Source organism: Chelonoidis abingdonii, chromosome 9 (assembly GCF_003597395.2).
Source record: "Chelonoidis abingdonii isolate Lonesome George chromosome 9, CheloAbing_2.0, whole genome shotgun sequence".
In the NCBI taxonomy this organism is placed as follows: Eukaryota; Metazoa; Chordata; order Testudines; family Testudinidae; genus Chelonoidis; species Chelonoidis abingdonii.
Genome location: NC_133777.1, coordinates 23,097,125 through 23,111,115, shown reverse-complemented (window position 1 = coordinate 23,111,115; position 13,991 = coordinate 23,097,125). Strand labels below are relative to the sequence as shown.

General features: G+C 39.7%; 1 protein-coding gene across 9 annotated transcripts in view; it reads left to right on the top strand.

Moving 5' to 3' along the window:
• Positions 1 to 13,991, top strand: part of CLEC16A (C-type lectin domain containing 16A) — a 183,146-nt gene that overhangs the window by 56,490 nt on the left and 112,665 nt on the right. For all 9 annotated transcript variants that reach the window (XM_075069277.1, XM_075069279.1, XM_075069280.1 and 6 more), the window contains exons 13-15: positions 5,039 to 5,161; positions 8,043 to 8,152; positions 13,593 to 13,637. In XM_075069277.1, coding sequence (XP_074925378.1) covers positions 5,039 to 5,161; positions 8,043 to 8,152; positions 13,593 to 13,637 — 278 coding nt within the window. The remainder of the gene's footprint in view (positions 1 to 5,038; positions 5,162 to 8,042; positions 8,153 to 13,592; positions 13,638 to 13,991) is intronic.

The following is a 13,991-nucleotide window of genomic DNA, read 5'->3' as shown; positions in this document are numbered from 1 at the left end:
TGTGATAGGAACAAAATAATGCAGATTGAGTATTTTAAGGATGGAAGCCAGGGATCGGTGACCAATGAAGTCCTATAAAAGAAAATGAAGAGTGATGTCGTAAGTTCATTATGTACCAAATACGCCTTACCCCATGGTTTATTGGGATTTATTAAAGAGAACTGGATAAATTCATGGTGGTTAAGTCCATAAATGGCTATTAGCCAGGATGGGTGAAGAATGGTGTCCCTAGCCTCCTGTTTGTCAGAGGATGGAAACGGATGGCAGAGAGAGATCACTTGATCATTGCCTACTAGGTGCACTCCCTCTGGGGCACCTGGCATTGGCCACTGTCGGTAGACAGATACTGGACTAGATGGACCTTTGGTCTGACCCAGTATGGCCATTCTTATGTTCTTATGTTATGTTCTTATCTAGCTTCCAGTTGCAAAACATGGACCTGCTACATTTGCAGTTCATGTTGAAGGGCATTAATAATTCTAGACTGCCAGTACTTTAAAAAAAAATCAGGCTTTTGCTACATTATGTAAATGAAATCAGATACAGTTAGCTGTACATCTTTGAGTGCAGCATATGTGAAGTTAATTTGAGAAATTCTGTAAAATGCAAAATTTCAAGGAGTTAAAAAATTTCAAGTAAAGAAGATCAATGTGGGTTTTATGTGTGTAGTTGGACTGCAATAACTTCAGCATCCACCATTAAACCCTTTCTTACAGCTATCCAGCTTAGATAAATATTTTAACTCTGGTCCCTGTACATATAGAGCACTTCATTTCAAATATAATCCTTTTAGCTTGACTAACTTGGGAGTTAGAGGCCCATTTATTGGGCTAGGACACAATACAATAGTAGCATAGTTTGAGATCACAAATGTGTATTCTTTCAGACTATAATCTCTCTGCAGACTATTCTTTTGCAGAATATAATTTCATAAGCAACTTAATTCCAAATCAGTTAGTCATAGGCATGCAAAGTAGCTGTAATCACTTCTGTGTTCCTGTGTATATGGAGTTGAAGGTGTTTCCTTAAGACCGGCTTCTCTAGTTGCTCCATTATTAAATTTGTTCTTTTAAAAGTTTGGCCTGCTCTGGGACCTAGATATGGAAAAGAAATGTCTCCTTTTAACATATTTTGCTGTCATGTTGACTCTTTGGCCGAGTATATCTTTCATGCTGAGGAATTTTTTTTAGTTCTTCATAAATAAGATGAATTAGACACCAACTTGGCAAGTAGCCGTTGTAGGGGCAGATGTGTGCCTGGAAGGAACAGAGTCAGTGTTTTTTTTTCTGGATGAGTTCCAGCAGATACTGCTCATTGAAATTCTGAAGCTACTGTAAAAGGCACTAGTTCTTTGACATTCATGTTTTGAGTGTAGTAAGAAGGGAGAAATTGCATCCAGTGCGGGTAAATGTCCAGGCCTTCCCTAAAAGGCAGTAGAATGTGGATACTACTACTATGCATAGTTTCAGGCATTATTCAAAAATCAATTTTTGTGACTGATAATCTTTCCAGTAATCATGCTTTATTTTCTTTTTGGTGAAGAGTATTGTGAAGGGTGTAGAAAAATGAGTGTCTTGTCCTCAGATTCCTTGAACCCTGCCACCTTGTCTTTCAGCCTAGATATGATCGAATTGGCCCTGGTCTCTGATCTTGATCAGGTGTCCATGCTGTTTCTTTCAGCTGGCATTCCATTGACAATAAGGTTTGTTAATTCTTCTGTGGAACCTGACTAGGGTGCTTTTAAGTGGGTTCTAGTCTGAACTTTTAAAAGACTCAAAATGTGGTTTTAGGCAATTGCTTGCCTGCCAAACAGTCTCTAAGGCAAACTTCCCTGTGGCTCTGTTTTTTTATTCCTTTGGCTTAATATATATTTGAGACCATTAGAGGTAATTGAGATAGTTTGTGTTGTGTCACCGATGTGTGGATGGGATTCAGCTCTATCTGTCTTACCTCATCGTTGTCTATGTCTAACTGAAATTGAGATTTGGATGCGAGTTGGCTGAAAACTGCCTGAATAACACAGATGGTGATAGTGTGCAGAAGAAATTTTTAAGACATTACAGGAATGAGTCTTGCTCCAGTTATTGTGTGGCTTGGGCTATGTTTGGCCCAAGAGATTTGCAATTTGGGGGTTCATTTGTCGTCTTTATGGGTTTTGAATTGCAAGAGGCATCACTGACCGATAATATTTTTCCACTTTTGTGTGAGATGAGGAGTTAGTTCCATTTTCCCCTAGTCATGGCCATGCCACAATAACCTGTGTGTAACCCATGCTAACTGTAGCTTTGTTACTTCCCCACTAATAAGTGGCCATGTACGGAGGTTTGAACTTTCTGTCTCTGAACTAATGCAGCCTGTAATTTTAGCTCTAGCAATAGAGACTCATGTTTTTAAGTCCAGGGTTTAATGCCTGTAGATGACGATCCAGCCAAGGCCATAATTACAAGTGATGACCCATACGGGGATTTGAACCTTTATAGACTTTGGTTATGAGTTGCCTTAAATTGGGGGATTATGTAACCCATGTTAACAGTCTAGCTTTGTCTCCCTTTATTGGAGAAATCCTATAGAGAGGTTTGTTAGCTACTGTCTTCTAGATTACAATAATCCAATGTGCTGTATTTGAAGACCACTGCAAAGTTAGTGTAGAAAAGAGACGACTTCTCACCTTTTAGTTGGTGATAGTAAAAAGCAGCAATAGTTCTTCAAAAGCTGGACTGGCTTCCTATTTGCTTTCAGGTTCAGTTAAGGCACTATTTACAATTGTGGGCCGCATCCAGTACTAACTGTATGGCCTTGAGGATGTTACATGGCTGCAGTGCTGTACTGATTTTGCTGCAAGCAGCTCACAGGCCACAGGATGAGAACCACTGAGTTAGTGTTGGCTTTGATCCATAAAGCCCTGTAAGGCTTTGGGACTTTGTTGTCAGACAGACCTCTCTGACTGTGGTATGTTATGGTAGCTGGTTCTGTTTCTGTGGAATACTGCTACTTTTATGTCCCCTTCTGAAGAAATTGTTTGCATGTACTTCTACCCTGAGCCCTATCTAGGGATGCATTTTACGTATCTAAAATGTAAGTACTGGTAATTACCAGCAAATGATGCTCTTCTTAGAATGGGTGTCAGTGTATGGAAGCTTCTGCATTTGCATGTTTCTACAGTAAATAGAATTGAGGACGTGCTCTATTGCTTTAGAAGGGCAACTTTCAAGCTATCTACCATTAATAGTGCAGGCTTGGAAACATTTTCATATCAGCATCACCTGATTAGACGAAATAATGTAGGACTTTCCAAAGGATGAGAGCACAAACAGAATTCTAATTACAGGTAATTAATTTTGTTCATTATCAAGATGAAAATTGACCCGTCCCTGGAATCCATATAGAACCATTTTACATGCTAAGTACGTGAAGTCAGTGCGTATTCATTTAGAATTGTGTTGTCTTCTACCTATACACATTGCATCCATATTCCTATTCATTACACATGTTGCACACTTAAATCTAAAAAAGCCCAGAAGCTGAGTATGTGCTCACATATATTTAAATAGTAACTTGCTTGCAGAAGGCTTTTACTGCTGATCTGTTTCCCTCCCTTTAGGCAAATATCATTACTAATGGCACAATTACCCTCCACACTGCAGTCAGTCACACATTTTTGTGATCGCTGTTAATACATCTAAGTTTTGTTTATAAAGTCTTTCACAATTTTCAAACCATATTGTCCAAGCAGTAACAAGTAATAAAGATTATGGTGTAAAAATATGATGTTGACCAACAAACCATGCTCAGTATTTGAGATTAGGGGGGCAGGGAATAGACTGTTCCTATGGCTGGGTGTACTCTGACTGTGGAAGGAGTACATGAATCCTGTGTTGCCACTACATTGTTGTAGTCAGCATGCTTTGCTTTGAATCCAGCATACTACGCAAATCATACTTCAGGGTATGATAAAATGCTGCATACTTCAAAATGAATAGAAATGACTTAATCCCTTGCAAACAAACCTTTCTTTAAGATTTTTAGTGGGAAACAAAACAGTTGCATCAGACAATTATAATTACAGTCAGCAGTGTAACTGTGCAAAACTAATATGCAAAACTGTTTGAAAGAAGAATGTTAAACAGGCTTCATTTGATACCTGCCACAAAATGAATGTTTACTTTTACCATACAAGCTGTTGGAATTAGTTTTATCTGGCAAATAAATAAAATGAGGCTATACTATAACACTGAAATCAAGTGTTTTGAAAAGCACACTTAAAGATATAACCGTAAGATAACACAAGTGACATTGAATTGGCTTAGCAAGCAGGAGTTCAGGGTTGGAAGAAATTCAGTAAAGTGGAGTACATTGTTTTGATCTATTATGGAAATGTTTTAGTTACTTGGAGTCAAGACAATGAGCTTTTTAACAGTCTGTAATCATTGTCTGAGGTCTTACTGTAACATATGTTGTTCATAAAGGGTAATATTTCAAACCAGCATATTCTGAGAAATCCAACTTGGCATGAAAACTTGGCATTTGTTTTAATTTCTTGTAGGTACTTTCACAAAAGCCAGTGTGTTTAACATTTTGGAGTTGTAATTATGAGCCTTTTAATCTGGCTTGTTCCCTGGTAACTGTTGTTTAAGAGAAATTCATCTTAACACATAGGAAAAAATTTTTTCTGATTTTTCTTAAATCAGACTTCCAGCAGGACACTTAGATGACTTGTTCAGTTGTCAACAAAGTAATAATAATTTTAAATGATTTTCTAAGGAACCGAAGATGTTTAGGCGTCCATTTCAGTGGGATTTGAGTGCCTCCGTCCCTCACGCTCCTTTTGAATATCCCAACCTGGAAGGTTGTAAAATTTGTTCAATCTTCTGTTGCTTTCTTTTCTAATCGTGGCACAACCATTCAAATGTCACAATTTTACTCTCTGCCAATGCAGTTCTATATTGCTTATGATACTCTGCATTTTCAAGATGACTTATTACAATTTTTAATAGCTATTCGCTAAAAAATATCCTCCTATTTTCTTCCACTTCAAAAGGAATTGACCCAGTCAAGCTAGAGAGAATTCAGCTTCCAGCCCAGCATGCTGAGGAGAAAAGCTCATACAACCACGTGCTTGCAGAGAGGCTCATCAGGATAATGAATTATGCTGCTCAACCAGGTAGAGCATTTCTGATCACGTTAACTGATTACTTTTTTTTTGTGCAGCAATAAGTTCTGAAAATGTAGTGTCAATGCTTAAAATATTTGAAGTACTAAGTAACTGGCCCCATTCCCCATGCGGAAGAGACTCGCTGCTATTCAGCTGGAACTAGCATACTCTTGTTAGATGATAAGCAGATTTGCCTTGTGAAAGAGATACATGGTGGCATTCCACTGGGGTGCACAGTAAGTAGGAATTCCGCTTTTCATCTGAATAGTTGCTGTTGCATTCAAGACAACAGGGAGGCCTAAGACCTTTGAATTCCTGCTTATTGTTGAGTTACATAAGCAAAATGTCCAGCAAGCAATGACGAGAGTGAGAGTTTACATTTTAGTAACTGATATTAGGTCCCAATCTTGCATGCATGGACTTCAGTAAAACTTCAGCTGCGAGTAAAGTTACTTCCATGTGTAAGTTTTGCAGTATTTAGCTCCTTAGTTTGTAGCTGCCCTTCATTTCTAGGCTGAAACGAATTTTCAATCAATGTTTTTTAGTGCAAAATTGAGCATTCCACTAAATTAATTTTTTTTAAAGATGTCTGCTTTCCTTCAATTTTTTTTGTTTTTAATCAGAAAACTGAAGTTTTTTTTTAAAGTTCAAATTTATGCGGGCGGGGGGAGGAACACACCCATTTTTCCAGTGGCTCTAGTCATCTCACCTCTTCTAAATTAAGTAACTCATGGAAACATTGTGTTCAAGGATTAGCTCTTCACTGCTGCCCCCCGCCCTTCTCCCTTCTCTTACCCTGCCTTCCCCCCAAAAGACTCAATGAGGAAACAAGCGTTCCCCAACTTTGTTCCCCCATGCTACAACACCAAAGCACTTCAATCAAGTCCTCAGCCATGCATAAGTGGACATCTGAAATGCTTGTTTACTTAATAGGGTGTGATTCTGGGAAGTTATTAACTTGTGCTTATATTTCATGTATACACTCTGCAGTGACCTCACTTCTGGTTTTTCTAATACATTATATAATTCGGTGAACATAAACAGTGATACGCTGACAGTGTTTTAATAAGTGACTCTCTCAAACATCCTGCGTGATGTCATGTATTGAGCAGGCATGTGCTTGTGGAAGGAAGATATGCGGGGCTAAAGTCTGTCTGGTTTCTATTTAAACAAAAGCACTTCCTTGGAATCCATAATTAGCACTGCTGGGCAAAACTGATAGTGTGTTATACATGATTCAGAGAAGTCTCCTTATTCCCTCTTACTGCTCCAACTTTGGATGAGTGTCCACAGGGCCTTGTTTTTGGTCCTCTTCTCCCTCTACAATTTTTCTCTAAGTAATAGCATCCAGAAACATGGATGAGACTATGATCTTTATGCTGAGGATTGTCAGATCTCTCTCTCCTCTGAACCACCATCTGCTGTCTAAACTAAAATCCCTTCCTGTCCTTCTGACATCTCATGGATGTCTAGCCATCAGTTTAAGATCAACATGGCCAAAACAGAAGTCTTAATTTTTCCCCCAAATCCTGCCACCCTTCCTCCTTTCCCTATCACTGGGCAACATCGTCATCCTCCCTGTAATCTGAGTATCATCATCTTCTCTGCAAGATTTAAACACAGCCTAGATGTGAGAATCTAGACATGGCAAATTCTTTCTGCATTATATAATGTTGCTAAGATACGACATTTCTTATCATCCACACAACTAAAACTCTCATCCAAGTCCTCATCTTGCATCTTGACTACAGCAACATTTTTTCTCTCTCTCTCTCTCTCTTTTTCTCACCCTTGACAGAGGCAACCTTGCCTCGCACATATCTATTTAAAATGTTGCTGCAAAAATCACTTTCCTAGCTTGCTGTTTTGTCTGTCACTTGCCACTTTGCATACCTTCGCTGGCTCCCCCTTCCACCACATCAGACCCAAGGTACTTGTCTTCACTTTCCAGGCCATTCACTGCCTATCCCATGCTGCCTGTTGTCTCATATTCTTTTGCGATGTTGCCTCCCACTCCTGCTCTTTCAGCGATGCCAGCCTTAACTGCAACTTGTTGTTTTTCAAATAAGTACCCTGTGTTTTCTTCCAAGTTTTCAGTCATGCATAGGAGGGACTACCCATAAACATCTGCAAAGCTACCTCATTGTTCTCCTTCAAATCCTGCCTTAAAACTCTTTTCCTTAATGCCTTGAAAAATCTTAAGACTGCTAGTGTGCTGAGATTGCTGCTTGTCATGCTGACCAATGTTGGCTGTTTCTCTCCCATCAATCCACCTGTTGTATGTATCTTCTCTCATCTTTATCCACCTGTTATCTGTTATCTTATATTTAGATTGGGGACAGAGACGGTCTTGTTTGTATATCGTCAACACAATGAGGTCCTGGTCCATGACAGTGAATGATGATGATTCTGCTTCTGTTCCTGAAAACTGCACTGGTGTAGCACAGTTTTTCAACCTGAAGGAGTGGGCTGGGGATGGGGAGAGAAGAGTGCTCTTAAGGTTTCCCCTCCCCAAATGCCTGAAAAATCCTGTTTGCTGAAGTCTGGATTAGCCCAAAGCCAAAACATTTGCTTTTATTATTTGTCTGGGGCTGAGTCTCCTGGCAATGGTGATTTGACAGCTCCCAGAGAAGTAGCGGACTCCATCAGTGACAGAAATAACCTCAACTTCCTCTTGAGAGATCACTATTTCGAAAGGTCATAATCTATGTGCCTGAATATAGATAATGGCATTGTAGTATATTCTGGTTTTGTTGTGTGTGGCCATTGGGGGGTGGAGTGGTGGGGGAGAGAAGAAATGGAAAACATATGGAAAGCCTCTGAGTAAAAAGGAGATTTCTCCTCAGTAAATACCCTGTACATTGGAATTCTAATTGACCTCTTAATTTAGATGGAAAAGTTCGTCTGGCAACACTGGAACTGGGGTGTCTATTACTAAAGCAGCTGGTATTATCTAAAAGTGGCAGTATTATAAAAGATGTTCACCTTGCTTGCCTTGAGGTAAGTGTGTGCTAGTTAGTGTTACTTAGCCATCACCTTAAGGAAAGTGTTTTAGTGTTAGGGCCCACATAAGTAATGATTTTGTTGGTTACAATGACAGCTGGACATGAACTAAAGCTGCACAGATCATTCTATTTAGTTTCATATAATCCATCTTTACAGCAAATACCTTTTGTTTAATTGCACAGAACTATCTGAGGAGAGAGGCTGTCTAGGGGTTAGATTAAGGAACTGGGAGTTGGGACTCCTGCAGTTAGCTTTGCCATCACCTTGCTGTGTGAACTCAGGAAAGTGTCAAGATAGCTATGTATAAGGGTACTTCTACACTGCCCCACAGTTCTGACTCCAGGGGTGTAAATAGCGGTGCACACCAAACAGTTGCTGCTTCACATTAACATGGTCCTGGTTGAAGAGGATTAAGTTATGGGAACTAGGAACCTTTTAGTTCTTATGCAGCATCTGCATGGGGCAGTTACAGGGCAGCGCTTTGGTGTGCACTGCTATTCACACCCCCAGAACTGCGGGGCAGTGCAGACATGCCCTGCATTTGTGTAAAATTTGGATGCTCCCCATCTCGCAGTGGTGCAGTGAGTTAATTGTTTGTGACTCACTTTGAGTTGCTTAGATGAAAGGCATTTTGTAAATGCAAAACTCCTATTCTTTTCATCAAGGTGAAGTTTGGGAGGCTGAGTGGATAGAAACCATGCCTAGTATATAATCAGCTTTTTTTCTGATTGGAAATTATCAGGAAATAATTCTCTTTTGGGTGGCTTCTTCATATTTTCATTCATGGGTTATGCCAACTGGATACAGCTGAGACAGTGGAACCTTAACTAGGAGTGCCTGTTGGAGTGCTCGTGGAAAGAGGGTGTGGCTCTCTGACCAATTCAGTTCCTTCCAGTTACTAGCGGTGATGGATTAGGAATTGCTCTAGATCATTGCTCTGAATCAGTCTTAAATTGCCCAGCTATCTTTAATAAAAATCTGTACATATTCTAACAAAATTTTATACAGATTAGGATTTTAGGGTTAGGGTGGGTGCTCCAAGCATTAGTCCTGGAAGAAACCTTGATGGCAGATCCAAAAATTAAGCAGTTGGGCGTTAAGCCCTGTGCTGCTTGCCCTTCCGGCTTCCCTGCATCATTGTCATATAGTGCCTTGCCTGCCCCAGAGAAGGATATTTATTATTTATTAATTGATCAGACTGTTGATTAGTGGCCAGACTGGTGAATGCTGCCATGGCAGAGAAGGCACTATTGGCCAGCTCCTTGACATTACTCATACCTTCATTCCAATCATTGCACCAGACAATGCCAGTCTCCTTCTTTTAAACCTTCACATCTAAAGATACTGCATTTGTCTGTAAAAATGAAAGAGGAAGAACAGTTCCCTACTGTAGTGCATAATACACTGGAAGGTGAAGAGTAGATGGTTTTACACAAACTTCAGGAAACAGATCCTGTATTTAATGATTGACTATCCCTTGATGAAAACATGGGAGTGACTTGTGCTTCATCTTCCTCTGAAGATGCTGTTGCCTTTCTCGAATTGGTGACAAGAATACCAGCTACTTCAAGAAAAGAGTTCATATGCAGTCTTTGACATTGTATAGTCTCTCAGCAGTATTAGATGGAATTCTACAACTTGTGATGCTCATGTGGGCAAGCCCAGCTTTGGTTCAACCAATATCTGATATAATTTGTCTGTCTGTTTTCATTTACCCCAAAATGGCTTCTTATATTCTAACACATGCACACCATCAAACTTCCTGGTGGTATAAGTGGCTGTTCAGAGGTCTAAAGGTGGATCAGTCCTTCTATACTGCTTCATATAAGGATGAAAAGAAGATGGATTTATGAGGGTTGGAGGAAGCCGCCTCTTCCTCCACTTTAGGTTTGAGTAGTGAAGTAACAAGCAGTGTTCATGCTGTACTAATACCACATTTGGGTGAAAATGTCAGTGCCTACTGAACTTCTCCCAGACTAACAGAGAACTCGCAAATGCCATCATTGTGATGGATCAGCAAGTGCAAAATATGATTTGGGAACATCTCTTGATTCTTCCAACTCTGCAGTTAGAAATTGCAAAAACAGATCTATCAGAAGGTTCACTTGGTTTAAATCTTCAAGAATTCCAGAAACAAAGTCTGAATTTGGCGATCTTCTCTTAGAGAAGGACTCTAGTACCAGAACTAATGAGGTTTCTGGAAAAGTTAGACCAGACATGCTGCCAGGTTGCTGGGCATCTAGCAATAGCGCAAGAGGAAACCTGGTTTTAAAGTACCCCATCATAGTCTTCCTCTCCAACTTCCCCACAGGAGACTGTTATTACCAACAATATCCTCTTTAGTAGCCCTTTCAGTGTGAAGAAACTTCAAGAATCAGTGCAAACAATCATCTTTGAGAGCTATGATATCAGGCCTTTGGCCTAAAGTTTGACGTTCTGCCCAGGAACTACAACCCGGTTCAAGTGTATTTCCCTCAATTTAGAGCCTGACTGCATCATTTTTTCCACTGCATTTCTATAGGCAAGTCTCTTTTAGAAATTACAAGAGATATCAATACAGTTCAAAACTCTTCATCCTCCCATTCCCTATTCAGGAACCCTCGTTGCAAAAACCTGTTGAGATAATTGGTTCTTGCCCTCCCCAAACGAGGGTAGTGCCAAGGAATAGAGGAGGTACCAAAGAAATTGGAAAACACAGGTTTCTATTCAAAGGTACTTTCTAATTCCCAGAAAAGGAGACCTTCACTCTATACTAGACCTTAAGAAGCTCAACACTTTCATCAGGAAAATTTAATTTCCATATGCTGAACTGAGCCTCTACCATACTCTCCTATTCTTCAGGAGTGGTTTGCTGCTCTCTGTTTAAAGGACACTTGTTCCATATCTCCAAAAGAATCACTCATTGCACGTACCTTCATTTAGTGGGGCAAAATCATTTTTTGGACTTTCTGCTGCCATAGCGTATTTACAGAATGTGCATCTTTGGTGGCAACTCATAAGAGGGAATTTATGTGAACAATTTGAACATTAGGTTATGTAATCAAAGGAACACCTTTACAATGCTCTCTTCTGAATATACTCCCTTTGAAAGACCTGGGTTGATAAATTAAAGTTACTCTTACAAATCTCCTATAAAAGCTCTTTATGTTTTGAATGGACATTAATTAGTGTTCTACCTCAAGTTGATGCGATTTTTAGCTTCAAAATAACTAGCCCTATATGCTGATCTCAAAATGAGAACCTTATAGCACTGGCTGTCAACCAGATACAGACTACAGACAGCATGTATTGAAAATTAACCATTCCAAAGACAGTGCTGCAATTTTTGAGGTGGGGCACTCAACTTGCAATGTCTTCTGGGGTATGGCATTCAGCCCTCGTGCTCCATTTACAACAGTTACCTCTGAGGTTAAGCATTAAAAACTTTCTTACATCATCTCCAGCACAGTGGGTCTAGGTGGTTATGAACAATATTACAAACAGGGAGGTTCCTATTCTATTGCACTTTGCACAGAGGTTACAGTTTTATAGGAATGATGTATTCTTATGCACCTGTCAGGGAAGAACAGCAGCCTGACAGACCAGCTAAGAAGAATCACAACAGATGCTCACAAATGATCACTGAAAACACCAATGACGGAGGAAATTTTTGCATGGTGGGGACTTCTTCATAAATAGTGTGAAATGTCAAAGGTTTTATTCGTGAGCAGAGAGACAGGCGTCTAAATTTTGATTCTGCATATAATGAAGGCAAGGATTCCTGCATGCCTTTCTTCCTATCCTCTTATGTAGGGGATCATACTAAAAGTAAATTAGAACAAGGTCAAGATAATCTTATTCACGCCTGATTGGCCTAAAGAACAATGGTCACCAGACTTACTGTACCGCTTAGCAGGGACCTACAAAATGCTACCTGTTACTCCATATTTACTGATCCAACAAGATAATGGAGTCAGTCATCTAGATCAAAGTACTCTGCATGTCACCACTTGGGCAATAGGTTTCTAATGGACTTTGAACTACTTTGTTCTGCTGATGTTCAGAATGTCTTAGTGAGCTCCAGAAAAGAATCTACTCAGATGGTACAATTTAAAACAGAAAAGTTTCACAGTGTCTACAGGTAATAACACATCCCCTTTGACTGCCCAATTCAGTGTATACTGGAATGCTTGCTCCTGCTGAAAATCTCAGACTTGTTGCTTTCTTTAGTGACAGTTCATTTATCCGCCATATCAGCCTTCTGTTCTTTTGATGATGAATATGTTTTGCTCTTAAAACAGCTAAGAAATCTTTTAAAGAGATGTAACATTTATCCTTCTATTAAACTCATCCTGATGGGATATAAATCTGCTTCTCACACATTTAATGAAACTCCCATTTAAGCCAATGTGTGTGTGTGTGTGTTTGTAAAATTGCACTCCTGGAGGCAGTTCTGTGTGCAAGGTGAATGAGCAAGTTATAGGCACTTATGGCAGAACTACGTTTACAGTTTTTTCATGAGGACAAAATAGTTGTACATCTTCACTTCCTAAAGTAGTTAGATTTTCACATTAATCAGTTCTCTTCTGTTTCTCTGAGTTTCGTGGGCAGAAGGGTGAAGCCAAACTGCATGCTCTTCATGTTAAAAAAAGCTTTAGCTAACTCTGTATTCCCTTGTAAATAGTACAGACATTCACCAAAGCTATATCACCTTTGCTTAAAATAAAAAGGAGCAAGTTATGTCTTCCTGAACATTACTTATCTAGGTCAAAGTCTGTGCAGGAGAGGCTTTTACGTTCACTTCAGGAATAGGAATGGAACATATAAGGTCTCACTGTGCTAGGGCCAATGGAGCTTCAGTACCATGTCTCAGACACAAACCAATTGGAAATCTGTAAATCTACAACTTGGAGCTCTAGTTCACGTTCTTACAAAACATTGCTGTCTGAACCTGAAGACCAGATTTGAAGCTTAGTTTGGCAGAGCAGTCCTTAAATCACTTATTAATTAGGACTTCTCATCCTGCCTTCCTTTGCATCTACTGCTTGCCAATCTCTCCTATGCAGGGGAATATACAGAGGCCACTCGAAAGAGAAATAACATCATGTTGTTTGTAACTGTAAGTCAAGATGGACTCTGCATATTTGCAATCCCTGACCGCCTTCCCCTCTTCCTTGACTCTTATAAACTAGACTTGAGGAAGCAGTGGGAAGGGACTGAGGTGCCTGGAGCACTGCAGTTTCTTTTATAGCCTGACCCCAGGAACATTTGGGATTGGTGAGGGGAGGGGCAGGAGGGGACACGAGTGTTCCAGTGGCCACTGTCTCAGTGCACCCGCATGCACATTCCATTAGTGCAAATATTCAGAGTCCACCTCAAAGAACTCTAGTTGCAAGTAAATAACATTAATTTTGGGTATTGATCAGATTATCACTGATCAGTTTCTTCTCTCTAGGGTGCAAGAGAAGAGAGTGTTCATCTTCTGCGGCGCTTCTATAAGGTACTTTTTAAAGAGGTGGATAAAATAAATTAATCCATTCTTATTTTAAATATTTCCTCTTCCAACTAGGGTAGACTACACTGTGTGCATATATTAGAAAAAAGTATACTCAATATTTGAAGACAATGATGGAGTTTAATACAATAAATTATATTGCCCATATTGTATGCAATGTCTTTGTAGCCATTTCTGTTCCAGGATTTTGACAAGACAAGGTGGGTGAGGTTGTTGTACTCAAAGTACTATACGGGATCTTTTCAGGGGGATTAAGGCAAAACGCCACATTTATTAGTAATACAGGTATTAATTAATACTCTATCATATGCATATGATATATTACATCATGCATTCACA